General features: G+C 39.3%; 1 protein-coding gene across 29 annotated transcripts in view; it reads right to left on the reverse strand.

The window, feature by feature from the left end:
* PER3 (period circadian regulator 3) overlaps positions 1-15,686 on the reverse strand; it is a 60,907-nt gene that overhangs the window by 11,797 nt on the left and 33,424 nt on the right. For 9 of the 29 annotated variants that reach the window (XM_054662411.2, XM_054662389.2, XM_016953356.3 and 6 more), the window contains 6 exons: positions 13,927-14,062; positions 13,111-13,235; positions 12,713-12,904; positions 6,632-6,862; positions 5,531-6,228; positions 3,198-3,471 (listed from right to left, as the gene is read on the reverse strand). In XM_054662411.2, the coding sequence (XP_054518386.1) occupies positions 3,198-3,471; positions 5,531-6,228; positions 6,632-6,862; positions 12,713-12,904; positions 13,111-13,235; positions 13,927-14,062 (1,656 nt within the window). The remainder of the gene's footprint in view (positions 1-3,197; positions 3,472-5,530; positions 6,229-6,631; positions 6,863-12,712; positions 12,905-13,110; positions 13,236-13,926; positions 14,063-15,686) is intronic. The other 20 variants (XM_054662381.2, XM_054662414.2, XM_009447591.4 and 17 more) reach the window with 4 other exon arrangements.

The following is a 15,686-nucleotide window of genomic DNA, read 5'->3' on the forward strand; positions in this document are numbered from 1 at the left end:
TATAAGCCGTATCATAATAACTTATAAAACAGATAGAAAATCAGTTAGAAAAGGTTGGATCAACATTATCAACCAACTTGATCTAATTTACATTTACAGAACACATGACTCAACAACAGCAGAAAGCATATTCTTTTCAAATGCACATGAAACATTTATCATGATGGACCAAATTCCAGATCATTACACAATGTCTTGGTAAATTTAAAAAATACAAAAGAATGTTCTCTGACTGCATTTAAATTAGAAATAAAATAAAAATATCTTAAAAAATCTCCAAATATTAGGAAATTAAGCCTTTCTAAAACAACCAAAAGATCAAAGAAGAAAATACAAGTGAAATTAGAAATATTTTAGACTGGCCAGGTACACTGGCATATGCCTGCAGTTCCAGCTACTCAGGAAGCTGAGGCCAGAGGATTGTTGAACCCAGAAGTTTGAGGGTGCAGTGAGCTGGGATCATGCCACTGCACTCCAGCCTGGGCAACAGAGGGAGACCTTGGTTCCAAAAAAAAAAAAAAAAAAAAATTTGAGGGATGCAATGGTTAGAGCATTCAATAGCATTAAATGTTTATATTGGGGGGGAAAATCTCAATTCAAAGATCTAACAAGTAAGCTTCTACCTTAAGAAATAAGAAAAAAAAATAAAATCCAAAGTAAAGAGAAAAGAAGTAATAAAAATTAGAGCATAGGCTGGACACGGTGGATGATGCTTGTAATCCCAGCACTTTGGAAGGCCAAGGCGGGCGAATCATGAGATCAGGAGTTCAAGACCAGCCTGGCCAACATGGTGAAACCCCGTCTCTACTAAAAATACAAAAAATCAACTGGGTGTGGTGGCGGGCACCCGTAATCCCAGCTACTCGGGAGGCTAAGGCAGGAGAATCGCTTGATCCTGGGAGGTGGAGGTTGCAGTGAGCCGATATCGTGCCACTGCACTCCAGCCCAGGTGACAGTGCCAGACTCCGTCTCAGGAAAAAAAAAAAAAAAAAGAGCATAAATCAATAAAATAGAAAACCAAAAAACAATAGGAAAAAAAACCCCAATGAGATCCAAAGTTCTTTGAAAAGTTATTAAAATTGATAAACATACAGTCAGATTGATCAGGAAAAATATTAATACCAGCAATAAGAGGGGCACATTACTATAAAACCTACAGACATTAAAAGGAAAAGGGAATATTAAAAACTTTATGCCAATATATTCAACAAATTAGATAAAATAGATACATTTCTTGAAAGATACAAATTACCAAAGATCACTAAGAAACTGATAACCTGATTAGACCCATATCTATTAAAATATTTAAATTTCTGGTTAAAATCCTCCTCACCAAGAAAACTCCAGGCCCAGAAAGATTCACTGGTAAATTCTACCAAACATACAAAGAAAAAATAATATCAGTTCAACACAAACTCTTCCAGAAAACAGAATAGCAAAGAATAGTTCCTAGCTCATTTTTTGAGGCCAGAATTACTCTGATACCAAAACCAGACAAAGACATTACAAGTAAAGAAAGTAAATGGACCAATATTCTGCACAGAGATGCAATAATGCGTAACAAAATATTAGGAAGATAATCCAACAACATATAAAAAAGGATAAAAGAGCAAGACCAAATGCAAGGTTAATTTATTATCAGAAAACTGATGTAATTCAGCATATTAATAGAATAAGGGAGGAAAACCACATGATTATCTCAACAGATGCAGAAAGGGCAACTCAGTGGAGCAGCAATAGAAGTGAACTTCCTCAATCTGATAAGGGCATTGAAGGAAAACTTATACTTAACATCATACTTAATGGTGAAACACTGACTGCTTTCCCCTTAAGACTGTGAACCAGGCAAGTGTCTATTTTCCTATTTCTGTTAAACACTTCACTGTGGGTCCTAGCCAGTTCAATGAGGCAAGACAAATAAATAAAGACATACAGATGGAAAAAAAGAAGTAAAATTATATTTGCAGATAATAAAGACTACGTAGAAAAGTCCTGCAGAATCTAAAAAGAGCTACTAAAACTAATCAATGAGTTTAGCAAGACTGCAAAATACAAGTTAAAAATACACAATTTGATTAAATTTCTATATGCTAACAACGAACAATTGCAAATTGCAAATTTTAAATGCCATTTTCAGTAGCATCAACAATTATAAAATCCTTAGAGATAAATTTAGCAAAATATATGTAAGAGTTGTAGGCTGAAAACTATAAAACACTGCTGAGAAGAATTAAAGACCTACATAGAGAAATCGTACTTGTGGATCAAAACACTCAATATCATCAGGAAGATAATTATTCACATACTGATCATCTATAGATTCAACACAATTTCAATCCAAACACCACAAGACTTTTTTGTAGAAACTGAGAAATGGAGTCTATAATTTATATGGACAAAGGACCTAGAATATTCAAAATCATTTTGAAAAGAAGAATTAAGTTAAAGGACTTACTTCACCAGGCTTCAAGACTTACTTGAAAGTTACATTACTCAAGAGTGTGGTATTGGCCTAAAGCTAGCCATACAGATCAGTGGAACAGAAAAGAGAGTCCAGAAATACACCCACACGTATATGGTCAAGTTATTTTCAACAAAGGCATCATGGCAATTTAATGGGGGAAAGATTAATCCTTTGAACAAATGGCAGGAACAGTTAGATATCCCAATGTAAAGAAAGTATATTGACCCTTCCTCATACCATACACAAAACTCAAAATGGATCACAGATCTAAGCTATAAATGCTATTGAGGGTGCATCTCAACAGCATCATGCTAACTGAAAGAATCCGAATACGAAAGACAGCATGCTGTCTGATTCTATACATAAATCACAGGAAAAGCAAAACTAAAGTGACAGAAAGCAAACCAGTGGCTGCCAGGAGACCAAGGGTCAGGGCAGAGATGGACTGGTGAGGGTCACAGAACTGTTTGGGGTGACAGAAATGTTCTATATGGTGATTGTGGTAGTGCTTACACTAAGGTACACATCTGTCAGAATTCTTGTTTGTACCCCTAAAACTGGTGAATTTTATTGTGTATAAATATACCCCAATATACCTGACAAAAAGGAAAAAGGGAAAAAGAAAAAAAAACTTTGTACTTCCACATCAGTGCCTGGGGTACACAGTGAGAGCTCAGCACATAGTGAATGCCTGGCAATGGAGTTTGAAACATTAGTTGTCCTGATCCACTACCTGATGCTGCTGAACCAGTTCTGGATGGAGATTTGCTGGGAGGTGACCCCGTGGACAGAACAGTGGCAGTAGGATGGGATGGAGTCCCGCTGGGAGGCAATCCCATGGACAGTGTGCTGGCAGTAGGATGGGATGGATTCTCCATGGGAGGTGATCCTGTGGACAGAGCGCTGGCAGTAGGATGGGATGGATTCTCCCTGGGAGGTGACCCCGTGGACAGTGCACCGGTAGTAGCAGGACTGCTCTCACTGCCATTGTTGCCTGTAACACACTGCTAGAAAGTAAGGGCACATGAAAAGACACTTTAATCTTCTTATCACAAAATACAGTAGTCCTCCTTTATTCATGGTTTTGCTTTCTGTAGTTTCAGTTACCTGTGGTCAACCAAGGTCCAAAAATAGTAAATGGAAAATTCCAGAAATAAACAGTTCATAAGTTTAAAATTGTCAGCCATTCTGGTAGTGTCATAAAATTTTGAGCTGTCTCATTGCTTCCAGCCTGTGATAGGAATCATCCCTTTATTTCACACCTCCACACTACAGTGTATTTACAGTGTACTTTATTTCACACCTCCACACTCAGTAGCCGTCTTGGTTATCAGATCTACTGTGGTATCATAGTGCTTGTGTTCAAGTAACATTTATTTTACTTAATAATGGCCCCAAAGTGCAAGAGGGGTGATGCCAGCAATTGGGATATGCCAAAGAGAAGTCATAAAGTGCTGCATTTAAGTGAAAAGGTGGAAGTTCTCAAGAAGGAAAGGAAAAACCCATATGCTAAGAGTGCTACAATTTTAGGCAAGAATGAATCTTCTATCCATGAAATTGTGATGAGTATACTGTTATCATTGTTCTATGTTATTAGTTACTGCTGTTAATCTCTTACTGTTCTTAATTTATCAATTAAACTTTACCATATATATGTATAGTATGTTTAGGAAAAAACATACTGTATATACGGTTCAGAACTACCCACGGTTTCCGGCATCCACCATGGGTTTGAAACATATCCCCTGGGTAAGGGAGACTACTGTAACTGGCAGATCTTCAACTTCGTATGTTAAACAGAATAAAATTTACATATATAACTAAGAAGTAAAAACTTTCCAGCCTATCTCTAAGAAATAAGTTCCTTTGTAAGTAATATTAAGGCACTACTACTTTCTCAGTACCTGCTACATGCCAGGCACCGCACAAGTAGTTTTTTTTTGTCACTCAGCAAACACATATCGAACATTTATATGTTCTAGGCACTGTGTCAAACACTAGGAATATAATAATGAACAAAACAAAGTTCCAGCTCTCCAGGAGCACCTACTGCGTAGGGAGAAGTACTATATAAATACATCATTTAGCCCTCAGAGTAAGCTATGAGGGATTCATCTTTCCATTTTCCTAATAAGGAAACACAGGCAAAGAAAGGTTAAATAACTTGTCTAAGTGAATCTTCCTAACTAGTGACCGAGCTGGGATTTGAATCCGTGTCTTAATCCATAGCCCAGGCTTTACTCACTGTAATATACTGCCTTCCCTTAGATTTTCAGCAAGCACACCAGGCTTTCAAAAGTGAGCATATTTTCTTGATTTGTATCACTAGATTTTGAATATCTGTTAAAGAAGGGTATTGTACCTTAAAGGGAAGGTCAAAGAAAAATCTGTGTAAATATTCACACTTGCCTTGGATTCTATACCTAAATATAGGAATGTCAGATTCCAAAGTTTAACCTGCTAAATAAACCTGAGAATGGCTTTTTAGGTAAAGGGATGAAAAGTTAAAGGAAGCAGACCAAAAAAGCTTTTGGTTTTGAAAAAAATGACATGTTTAAGTGTGAAACTATAAACTGCCTACTCTACTGATAACAAATAAAATAGCTCCTACCTCTTCATACACACCTATTGTCCTGTGACTGTGCATGAAGAAGTACAATCGTTAAATTGTCAATATGGCTTATTCCTATCTTACCAGACCATAACCCCGGTTGTAAGTAAACAAATACGTGTTATAGGCAATGAACACTTAAGCGTAATACCTGTAACGAATTTTAAAGAGTGGAGGGAATCCAGTTCACATGAAAACTTAAAAGACAGCACTTTGGAAAAAACCTCACAAAGTATATAAGAAACTAGAACATAGATGATTCTTTCGTGTCTACTTTCCAAACAGAGCCAGGCAGATGTGTTTCATGTTTACACAGAATTAGGCTAACAGGCTCACTCACAGTAGCCACGCGGATTACCTACTGAGGATGTCAGCGCTGAGTCCCAACGCAACCACCTTAACTTTAGTAAGATATTCACTTTCTCACTTGAGTGTTGAAAATGAGCATCACTTACATACTCAGCTTGTGGGCACGTGTTCCTTCTCATCTGATCTGGAGATTCAGAGGGTCTGGGCATCTCTTCCTGAAGTAAGTTTAACTGCAAGGGTGAGCTGCTTCTCGAAGTAATGAACGGGTGCCCCTCGCTTTGTGCCTCCCACTTTTCCTCCTCTCTCCTTTGGCTGGTGACTGAAGGGGTTGGGTCCAGGGTTGGACTCATTGCTGACAACATTGAGGGTGATATCGCAGAAGAGGCTGTCGCCCCCAGGAATGGACATGGAAAGAACGATGGCGACAACAGAGGACAGACAGGGGGGTCAGGCAGGAAAACGGTCATAAAAGTATCCAAGTAAGGAAAAGGGAAAGCTGGGTAAGGCTGCAAGCCCTCGGACAAGGGCGGCCCATGCAGGCCTTCCGGTGCAGTTTCGGGGGCTGCGTATTCTCTTCCGGGAGAGGTCGCGGCTGGGAGGGGAAAAGCTGGGACGAGGTAAGGGGCCTGGCTGGGCACCATGGCGGCAGGTGGGAAGGTCAGGCTGGAGGTGTGCGGAGAGGAGGCCGCGGAGGGGCAGCAGGGCTGTGCGTTCTGATGCGCTCCCCTGCGGGGACCAGAGCCGGTGTTCGAGCTGCTGCTGTCTGGCGGCTCCGGCAGCTTCTTCCGCTTGTGCTTCCCTTTCCTGCAGCCGGCCGACCGCGTCTGCTTGGAAGTAGAATCTCCTGGAAGGATAAAGGTAGAGGCAAATTATGGAAAATTAAACCCAAAAAGAAGAGAAGGATGCCACTTACAGGTAGTTATAAGTAGCTGACGAATGAGCATTTGCCAATACTACCAGAATGACAAAAAGTGGCTCTAAAAAGATGAACAAAATTGCGGATAAAAATAGTTGCTATCAAATAAACTTCAGCATCTCTCGATCAGTTTCTCACAAAAAAGTTTCTCAGATCTAGGATCTAACAAAGAACTTACATAAACTGTTGATGTAAATAGATTGTTTCAGCATCTCTCCATCAGTTTCTTACAAGTAAAACTCCTATTGTTCACTCCTTATCTCCTAGTCCTTAGATATAGTTTGTAACCTTTACATAGATTAATGGCATTTATTTTTAAAAAATTACGTACCTTGAAAATATGAATATTTAGCTTTGCTCCTGCTTTCTTGCTGAAGATAGGAGCTGTAGGGTGATGACAGGATCTTTTCTCGGAATTTATCAACATAATTCTGCTCTTCCTTCTGGGTGTGCGCTGACAGAACAGCCGCTGTGAGCCCCACGTGTTTAAATTCTTCCGAGGTCAAAGGGGCTGGCTGCATGTTCAGGGTCCAGGGCTCACAGAAGAGGGTGGCATCCCTGGCTGAGGTGGAAGAAGACATATTTAATTTTAATTCCTATCAATTATTTGTATTTATTTATTTTACTTTGTTAACTGCCTTTTGATACATTTTTACAAACATTATTATAACTGCTGGAATACGAAAAATCTTCATTAGCCTAGCACAGAAATTCTTGATTTTCTGTCTTCCTTTATATTCTTTGCACAAATGCACATACATTTTACAGTTGTGATAATATGCACACATTTATTTAAATCTTGCTTTTATTGTAAACATTTTTCTCTCTCCCTGAATTCTTCAAAATTTCTTTTTATCTTTGCACTTACCTTTTAAATAGGTAATATATTCATGTGGTTCAAAAATCAGGAAGTATTAATAAAGACATGTAGTAAATTCCCCTCACCCCCGTCCACGCTCTGTCTAGTTCTCATTTGTTTCCCCTGCAGAAGACCATTCCGCTGGAGTGAAGTGGCGCCGTCATGGCTCACTGCAACCTCTGCCTCCCAGGTTCAAGCGATTCTGCCTTAGCCTCCCAAGTAGCTGGGACTATAAGCGTGCGCCACACCACGCCTGGCTAAATTTTGTATTTATTCTTTTTTTTTTTTTTTTGAGATGGAGTTTCGCTCTTGTTGCCCAGGCTAGAGTGCAATGGCATGATCTTGGCTCACTGCAACCTCTGCTTCCTGAGTTCAAGTGATTCTCCTGCTTCAGCCTCCCAAGTAACTGGAATTACAGGCATGTGCCACCACACCGGGCTAATTTTGTATTTTTAGTAGAGACAGGGTTTCACTGTGTTGGCCAGGCTGGTCTCAAACTCTTGACCTCAGGTGACCCATCTGCCTTGGACTCCCAAAGCGCTGGGATTACAGGCATGAGCCACCGTACCTGGCCCTTCCAGCTTCTTTATTACATATGAACGAGGATGAATATAGATTATCTTCCTCTCTGACCCCATCTTTACCCAAAGGCACATATGTACATTAACCATCAACACACCTTTTTCACTTTGCCATATCCCTTGGAGAACTTTATCAGTGGCTAGACAGTTGTCTCATACTTCTACACTGCTGCAGAGTTCCATTTTATATGCATAGCACAGTTTACTAAAGTGAACACCTGTGGATGGATTTTGGGTTGCCTCTTTTTTATCTATTTATTATTGATATATAATAGTTGTACATTAAAATTTCTTTTATTGATATAGAATAGTTGTATCTATTTTGGGGTTGCTTCTAAAAAAATTACTTCTAACAACAAAAGATTTTGTGGTGGACACTGTAGAGGGCTCCCCCAATATCCATTCCAGCTTGCCCCTGTGGTGCAGTATCCGGGTGGTTTGGGTGGGTTTGGCCCACTCTGCATCCAGAAGTGGCCTGTGACTAAATGAGCACCACAGGGGGCTTTGCTTCTGGCCAAGTTGTAGTAACAGGGACCAAACTTACCTTCCTGAGAGTAAAAAAAAAAAAAAGCCAAAATATATAAAATAATAGGTTTCAGACACTGAAGGAAAGTGACCCCCGAGGATAAGAAACAAGGGAGGTGAGCCCGAGGACTGCCCCAGCATGCAGCCTGGAGGGCTTCCAAGGACTCACCAGGGCATTCATGGGAGGAAAAAACCACCTGAGAGGATTAGCAGGAACAAGAGCTGAAGCTCACGCAAGCTGCAGAATAGTGCCGGTTCCCATCCGCCAGACTAGAGACTCTCCTAACTCCTGAGGCATCACAAGGAGCACTCAGGAAGGTCTCACCTTTGTAGCAGAGGAAAAACAGGCCTAGACTACACACTATTTGTCCTGCCTAGCAAATTTAAAAAGCAAAGCCTGAAAGGATCAATCTGTTTACAGGTAACTTCACTGGGACCCAGAATAAAGATCAAGAATATTTATAGGAATACAAATATATTTGGTACCCATTCACAGTATCTGGCATCCAATTAGAAAGAATCACCAGGCATGCAAAGAAGCAGGAAAATACAACCCCCTAATAAGGAAAAAAGGCACCGAGAAACTGAGTCTACAGTTTATACAGAAAAAAGACCTAACAGTCAAAGCAATCTTGAAAAAGAATAAAGCTGAAGGATTTAAACTACCTGATTTCAAGACTTACTGTACAGCTACATGAACCAAGACCACTCTGTACTGGTATAAGGAGTTTATCAATTTTGTTCATCTTTTCAAAGAACCAACTTTTAGCTTTAATTTTCTCTATTGTCTGTTTTCTATTTTGTCGATTTTTGCTTTTGTCTTTATTATTTCCTTCATTCTATCTTGGACTTATTTCACTTCTTTTGCTGACTTTTTAAAACTGTAACTTTAGATCATTGATTTGAGACATTTCTTCTCTAATGGCATTTTTAAAGCTATTTATCTTCTTACAAGCCCCGTTTTTAGCTGTATCCCATACATTATAGTATGCTATACTTTCAGTATCATTGATTTGGAAATGTTTTCTAATTCTCTTTGTGATTTCTTTTTTGAATCATAGATTTAGAAATGTGTTGTCTGATTTATAAACATTTGGGTTGAAACATCTTATTACTGATTTTTAATTTAATTCACTAGCCAGAGAACACAGTTCACACACCATCAATCCTTTTAAATCTGAGACATAGTACAGCCCAACATGTCGTATTTCTCAGTGAACATACTGTGTGTACTTGAAAAGGTTGTGGATTATACAGTTACTGGGTCTCACGTTCTCTAAGTGTCAATTAGATCAAGGTGGCTGATAGTGTTGTATGGATCATCTGTTTCTTATTTTTTCTCTATGTTTTTATTAGTTGCAGAGAGGGAGTGTACAATTTTCCAAATATAATTATGGAAAGTCTATTTCCTTATTTTTGCTTCATAGCTTTTTTTTTTTTTTGAGATGGAGTTTTGCTGTTGTTGCCCAGGCTGAAGTGTGGAGTGCAATGGCGCAATCTTGGCTCACTGCAACCTCCACCTCCCAGGTTCAAGCGATTCTCCTGCCTCGGCCTCCTGAGTAGCTGGGATTACAGGCATGCATCACCATGCCCAGCTAATTTTGTATTTTTAGTAAAGATGGGGTTTCTCGGTGTTGGTCAGGCTGGTCTCAAACTCCTGACCTCAGGCGATCCGCCCGCCTTGGCCTCCCAAAGTGCTGGGATTACAGGTGTGAACCACCATGCCCGGCTGCTTCATAGCTTTCAAAGCTGTTATCAGTGAATATACATTTATGACTGTTAGGTCTTCCTGATGAATTGACCGCCTTGTCATTATGAAAAGATGTCCTGGAATCTATTTTACATATATTAATAAGGCACTGCAGCCTTCTGATGCTGTTTCACTTGTGCATCTTTTTCCATTCATTTACTTTCAATCCATTTGTGAATTTCACTTGTACTTTGCATATAGTTAGGTCTTGATTTTTTAAAATCTGTTTTGAGAATTTTTGCCTTTCATGTATTTACTTATTTTTAGAGACAGGGTCTTGCTCTGTCCCTCAGCTGGAGTACAGTAATGTGATCAGAACTCACTGTAGCAATGAACCCAAGATGGGCTCAAGCTAGGCTCAATTGATCCTCCTGCCTCAGCCTCCCAAGTAGCTGGGACTACAGGTGTGGGTCACCACACTTGGCTAATTTAAACATTTTTTGTAGAGATGGCGTTTCACTGTATTGCCCAGGCTGGTCTCAAACTCCTGGCCTCAAGCAATCTTACCTCCTTGGCCTCCTGAGTCCCTGGGGTTACAGCTGTGAACCACTATGCTTGGCCCAATTTTTGCCTTTTAATTGAAGTGTTGAGTCAATTTTATGTCATTATTGACATAGCTGGATATAGAGCTATTATCTTATTTGGTTTGTTCTCTCTGCTTCTTTTTTGTTAATCTATTCCTCCTTTCCTGCTCTTCTTTGGGATTGAGTTTATTTTAAATTTTCATTTTATTGATTGGCTTAGTCATTGTATCTCATATCCCATCTTTTAAAAAATTATTTTAGGGCTGGGCGCTGTGGCTCATGCCTGTAATCCCAGCACTTTGGGAGGCCAAGGTGGGCGGATCACCTGAGGTCAGGAGTTCCAGACCAGCCTGGCCAACATGGTGATACTGTCTCTACTAAAAATACAAAAATTAGCTGGGCATGGTGGCGGGGCCTGTAATCCCAGCTATTTGGGAGGCTGAGGCAGGAGAATCGCTTGAATCCGGGAGGTGGAGGCTGTAGTGAGCTGAGATCGCACCACTGCACACCAGCCTGGGTGACAGAGCAAGACTCCTTCTCAAAAAAAAAAAAAAATTTTTTTTTAAATTTTTTGTAGACAGAGTCTCACCATGTTGCCCAAGCTGGTCTCAAACTCCTGCATTCAAACAATCCTCCTGTCTTGGCCTCCCAAAATGCTGGGGTTACAGGCATGAGCCACTGTGCCTGGCCTACATTCCATCTTAATTAGACCCTGCTTTAGGTTCAAAATATCTGTAATGGCAACGACTCCTAGAGACTAACGGTCAATACTTGATTCCCTACTTTACTACTCATGGGCTGTGTGATATTGGGCAAGTTAAGTTACTCTGCCTAATTTGTGGCTTAATTGTTCCACACATAAAATGAAGACATTAACTTGCAAGGAAATGCATTTGTGACCATCGTCCTTAGACACAACTCATCTGAGTCAGGATGCAAACTGAGCTAATGAATATGAGCTTTTCAGAAAGCAATAGACATAGAGATATGTTTTAAGGAATATCTGGGCTCTGATTCTGCTTTTTCTCCATGGAATAAAGATGTGGCCCTGTAAATGTTGAGGCTGATTTAAGATCAGAAGAAACTAATAGCAGTAAAAATTTCCTAACGCATACAGACTTTAGTATAAATTCATTAAAAACGGTAATATAAGAGCAGAGTATAGAAAGCAGAGTGGCAGAATATAAAAAAAAGAGCTTTTCATATTGGGTGATACCCTCCCTTCCTGTATGGGCTGTATTATGAACAGCTACATGCCCACACAGGAATGCAAAATATTAAAAGGCACACTAAAAAATGTGCATATGCTCCTCTGTGGAGGGGCTAGCTCAGTTCCAGTGAAACTCTACTTTTGACTAATTAGAAACGTAATGCTCTCTGATGTTTCTCCACCAATCCACAGATCTCCTGTCAGTACCACACTCTCCATCTCACAGGTTGTTGGAAAGATTTAATGAGATCATACCAGTGAAGAACTAAGAGCAGACAGTGGCACACAGAAATGGCTTAACACGTATTAGCTGATAGGCCACTGAAGACTAGCAAAGATAAAGCAGAGATCATGTGAAAACCCAATTTAACATATTTGTCACCATTCCTTCATCTACCCAAATTGTTATGAGTGATGAAAATGTCAAAAGGACAAGTGGCAATAAAGAGGAATAAGAAGACAGTAGAATAATTTACCAAGAAATTATGGTATTAAATGAAGAGTTTTAAAGTACTCTATCCATTGCCATCACACCAATACAAAAATCTGAAGGTATGTGTGACTGAGCTCATCACAATACAGGATGGTGAAATGCAGGTGAAAGGAACACATTCTGTGAAAGTCAGCAAGGAAGTAACCTAACACAGTGCCATCAATAATTGCATTAATAATGGCTAACACTAATTGAGGGCTAATACCTACCTACTAGGTACTGTATTAAGTGCTTTATATGTGTCAACTGATTTCATTGACAAATAATATAACTGAGAAATACCATCCAAAATATGTAACCAACATAAACATGATAATGTTTCCAGAAATACTTTAACTGAACTAAAGAAAGGAAAAAATATGTGTAGTTTAGAAGTTACAACCGAGCGAATGGTATTCATGACTTTTGTTTTCTCATCACAATGTAGTTAAAGTTGAGTATATTTTCAAAGTAAGAGGCGAGTGTGGTACCTGTCTCTGGGGGTGGGACATGGACAATGGTGCTGCTGTAACCGCATTGGCTTATGCCCGACCCCAAGCTCAGCATCGCCGTGGACAGGATCTGTGGAGCTCCTCCTCCTGTGTCTATGGACCGTCCATTTGTTGGCACTTCTGATTTAGGTATGGCTGGGATTTGCAAACCAGCTGGTGGTGTAAGAGAAACTGACAGTGAAAAGAAAAATTCCCAATGAGAAATTTACATAAAAGACCCAGTTTACAGAAGTTTGTAACTGAGAAATTAAACCTTACTGCCATAAAGAGGTAATATGAAACCAGAATTTTATGCTTACAATATAAGACATTAAAGAGAAACAAGAAGGATGTATTTACAGTTCTTTGAATTTAACTCTGAGGGGCATTCTTGTTACCTTGTAAGGCTTGGACATCATCTGCCTTGTGGTTCTGTTTGTCTTCTTCTGAGGAGGAAGAAGTTGTATTTGTACAGGAGATACACTTTCTTTTCAAAGCTGGAATGTTGTAGCTCTTCAGGTACCTGTAACAACATAATTAGGCCACACATTCTTACCTGTTCCCTAATTGTGCCATTTCCCACCTCTTTGCTTTTCTCATGCCACTTATGTTTGGCATACTTTGTACTTTCTTCTTTGATAAAGTCTTCCCTGACCATCCCAGCCTCAATCACTGGATTGTAACATTTCTTTTACTGTGGTCTTGAATTAACCTTCAAATCTTATACCATGGGTGTCCAATCTTTTGGCTTCCCTGGGCCACACTGGAAGAAGAATAATTGTCTTAGGCCACACATAAAATACACTAATACTAATCATAACTGACGAACTAAAAAAAAAAAATCACACAAAAAAATCTCATAACGTTTTAAGAAAGTTTACATACTTGTGTTGGGCTGCATTCAAAGCTGTCCTGTGCCACATGCAGCCTGTGGGCCATGGGTTGGAGAAGCTTGCCTTACACCATTTAATTTTGACAAAATTAGGTCTTGTCTTCTGAACTATACCACAGTTCCTTCAAAGAAGGAATGCATCTTCTAGCTTTTTGTGCCTTCTGAAATGTTCAGCGTATGTGTTAGGCACGCCATAAACGTCTACTGATTTATAGTGAAAAACCAAGTCAGAGCAGCTATTAAAAATTCTGTGAAGTCTCTACAGTGGCAGTGTATGCTTCTGGAACAGACTTACATGGTATCCAAACTTGCAGTCTCATACCTGATGACACTGTCGATACAGTTGATCTGTTGATAGGATGGGCTGTGCTCATCGTTCCTCAAATCCTCACAGGGCTCAGTGTACACACTATTATTTTTCAGTGTTTGGTGGAAGGAAGTAAAGGCCTTACATTCACCTGAAACAGAATAAAGGGATGTGCAATTAAAAGTACCCAGCATGTAATTAAGAACATATACTTTCTTACCAAAATTAAATCATGGCACTTTATCACGTATATATCAACAGAATATCATGAGGCTATTAAAAATGAGTGCAGATCTAAAATGCACTAATAGAAAGATATCCACAACACGTAATGAATAAAATAAGGTGCAGAGCACATTACACATAGAATGGCTACAACTGTATTTAGAAAAATAAGGAATGAAACAAAAATTTCCAACAAAGATTATCAAGGAATGAAACCATAGGTTTAAGGTTGATGGGGAGCTTTCCAATGTTAAGCTGACGCTGCCTGTACAACTGATCAACCCTGGCAATCACTAAGGGTGGAATGTGGGAAGACCTGTGCGTCTTACATGATGCTGTGTGAAGTACACAGCATCTCCCATGTGGAGCCTGTGTCCAGCAGAACTTTCTGTGATGACTGATAGATTATTTGTGCTGACTAGTATTATATGTGCTAACGTAACTATTAAACACTTGGAATATGGCTAAAGCAACTGAGAAACTAAATGTTAATTGTATTACATTTAATTGTATTGAATTTGAATTTAAATTGCCAAATGTGGCAAGTGGCCACCATTGTAGATGTAGTAGTATAGAGAGAAGAAAAAACCTCCAGGCTTAAGCACTAAAAACTTCCTATAAAGGACAATGAGCCAATAAAGGAGACTGAAAAAGGGCAGCTGGAAAGATAACAGAAAATCCTGCAAGGTTTGGCCTCACAGCGACCAAGAATGAAAACTTTCTCAAGGAAGGAGTAACTAATTATGTCATGTACTACTGAGTAGTTTTGTAGAAGTGTTAGATGCTGGTCATTTTTAGCTGGCTTGGAAGAGGCTTCTCTATTTTCAGAGCATATTATGGAAAAATGACTGTATTACCTTTCACTCATTAATGATTTTTAACTTTTAATTTTGAAATAATTTTAGACTTGAAGAGTTGCAAAAATAGTACAATAGAGTTCCTATATGCCCATCACCCAGCTTCCACTAATGTTACCATGGTCTACAACCATAATAAAACGACCCGAACTAGGAAATGAACAGTGGTACCATTCTACTAACTGGAAAACAGACCTTCTTTGGATTTTATCAGTTTACCACTCAATGTTGCTTTTCCGTTCAGGGTCAGAACTTTAGTGGGATGGCCTTCGATTTGAGTTTCTCTGATATCTTCTCATGATTAGATCGAGGTTATGCATTTGGGGAAAGAATGCGGCGGAGGTGCAGTGTCCTTCCTCATGCATCATCCCAGGGTACATGATGTCAGTATGTTTTGTTACCTTGTTCATTGGTTAACATGGTGTCTCTCAGGTTTGTTTGTCCTGTGTAAAGTTACTATTTTACAATGTAATAAATAATATGTTTTGGAGGAATACTTTGAGATCACGCAAGTATTCTGTTTCTTTTAAACTTCTCAAAGTTTAAGTTCTCCATTAACCTTTCACCTCTAGTTTCATTCCTTGATAATCTTTGCCTGAACCATCTGTTTTATTCTTTATTTGGTATAATATACTAACCCGTGTCTATCCATTCCTCTGTATATTAAACAAAAGGGGCATGAGTCCACACTGA

Source organism: Pan troglodytes, chromosome 1 (assembly GCF_028858775.2).
Source record: "Pan troglodytes isolate AG18354 chromosome 1, NHGRI_mPanTro3-v2.0_pri, whole genome shotgun sequence".
Lineage (NCBI taxonomy): Eukaryota > Metazoa > Chordata > Mammalia > Primates > Hominidae > Pan > Pan troglodytes.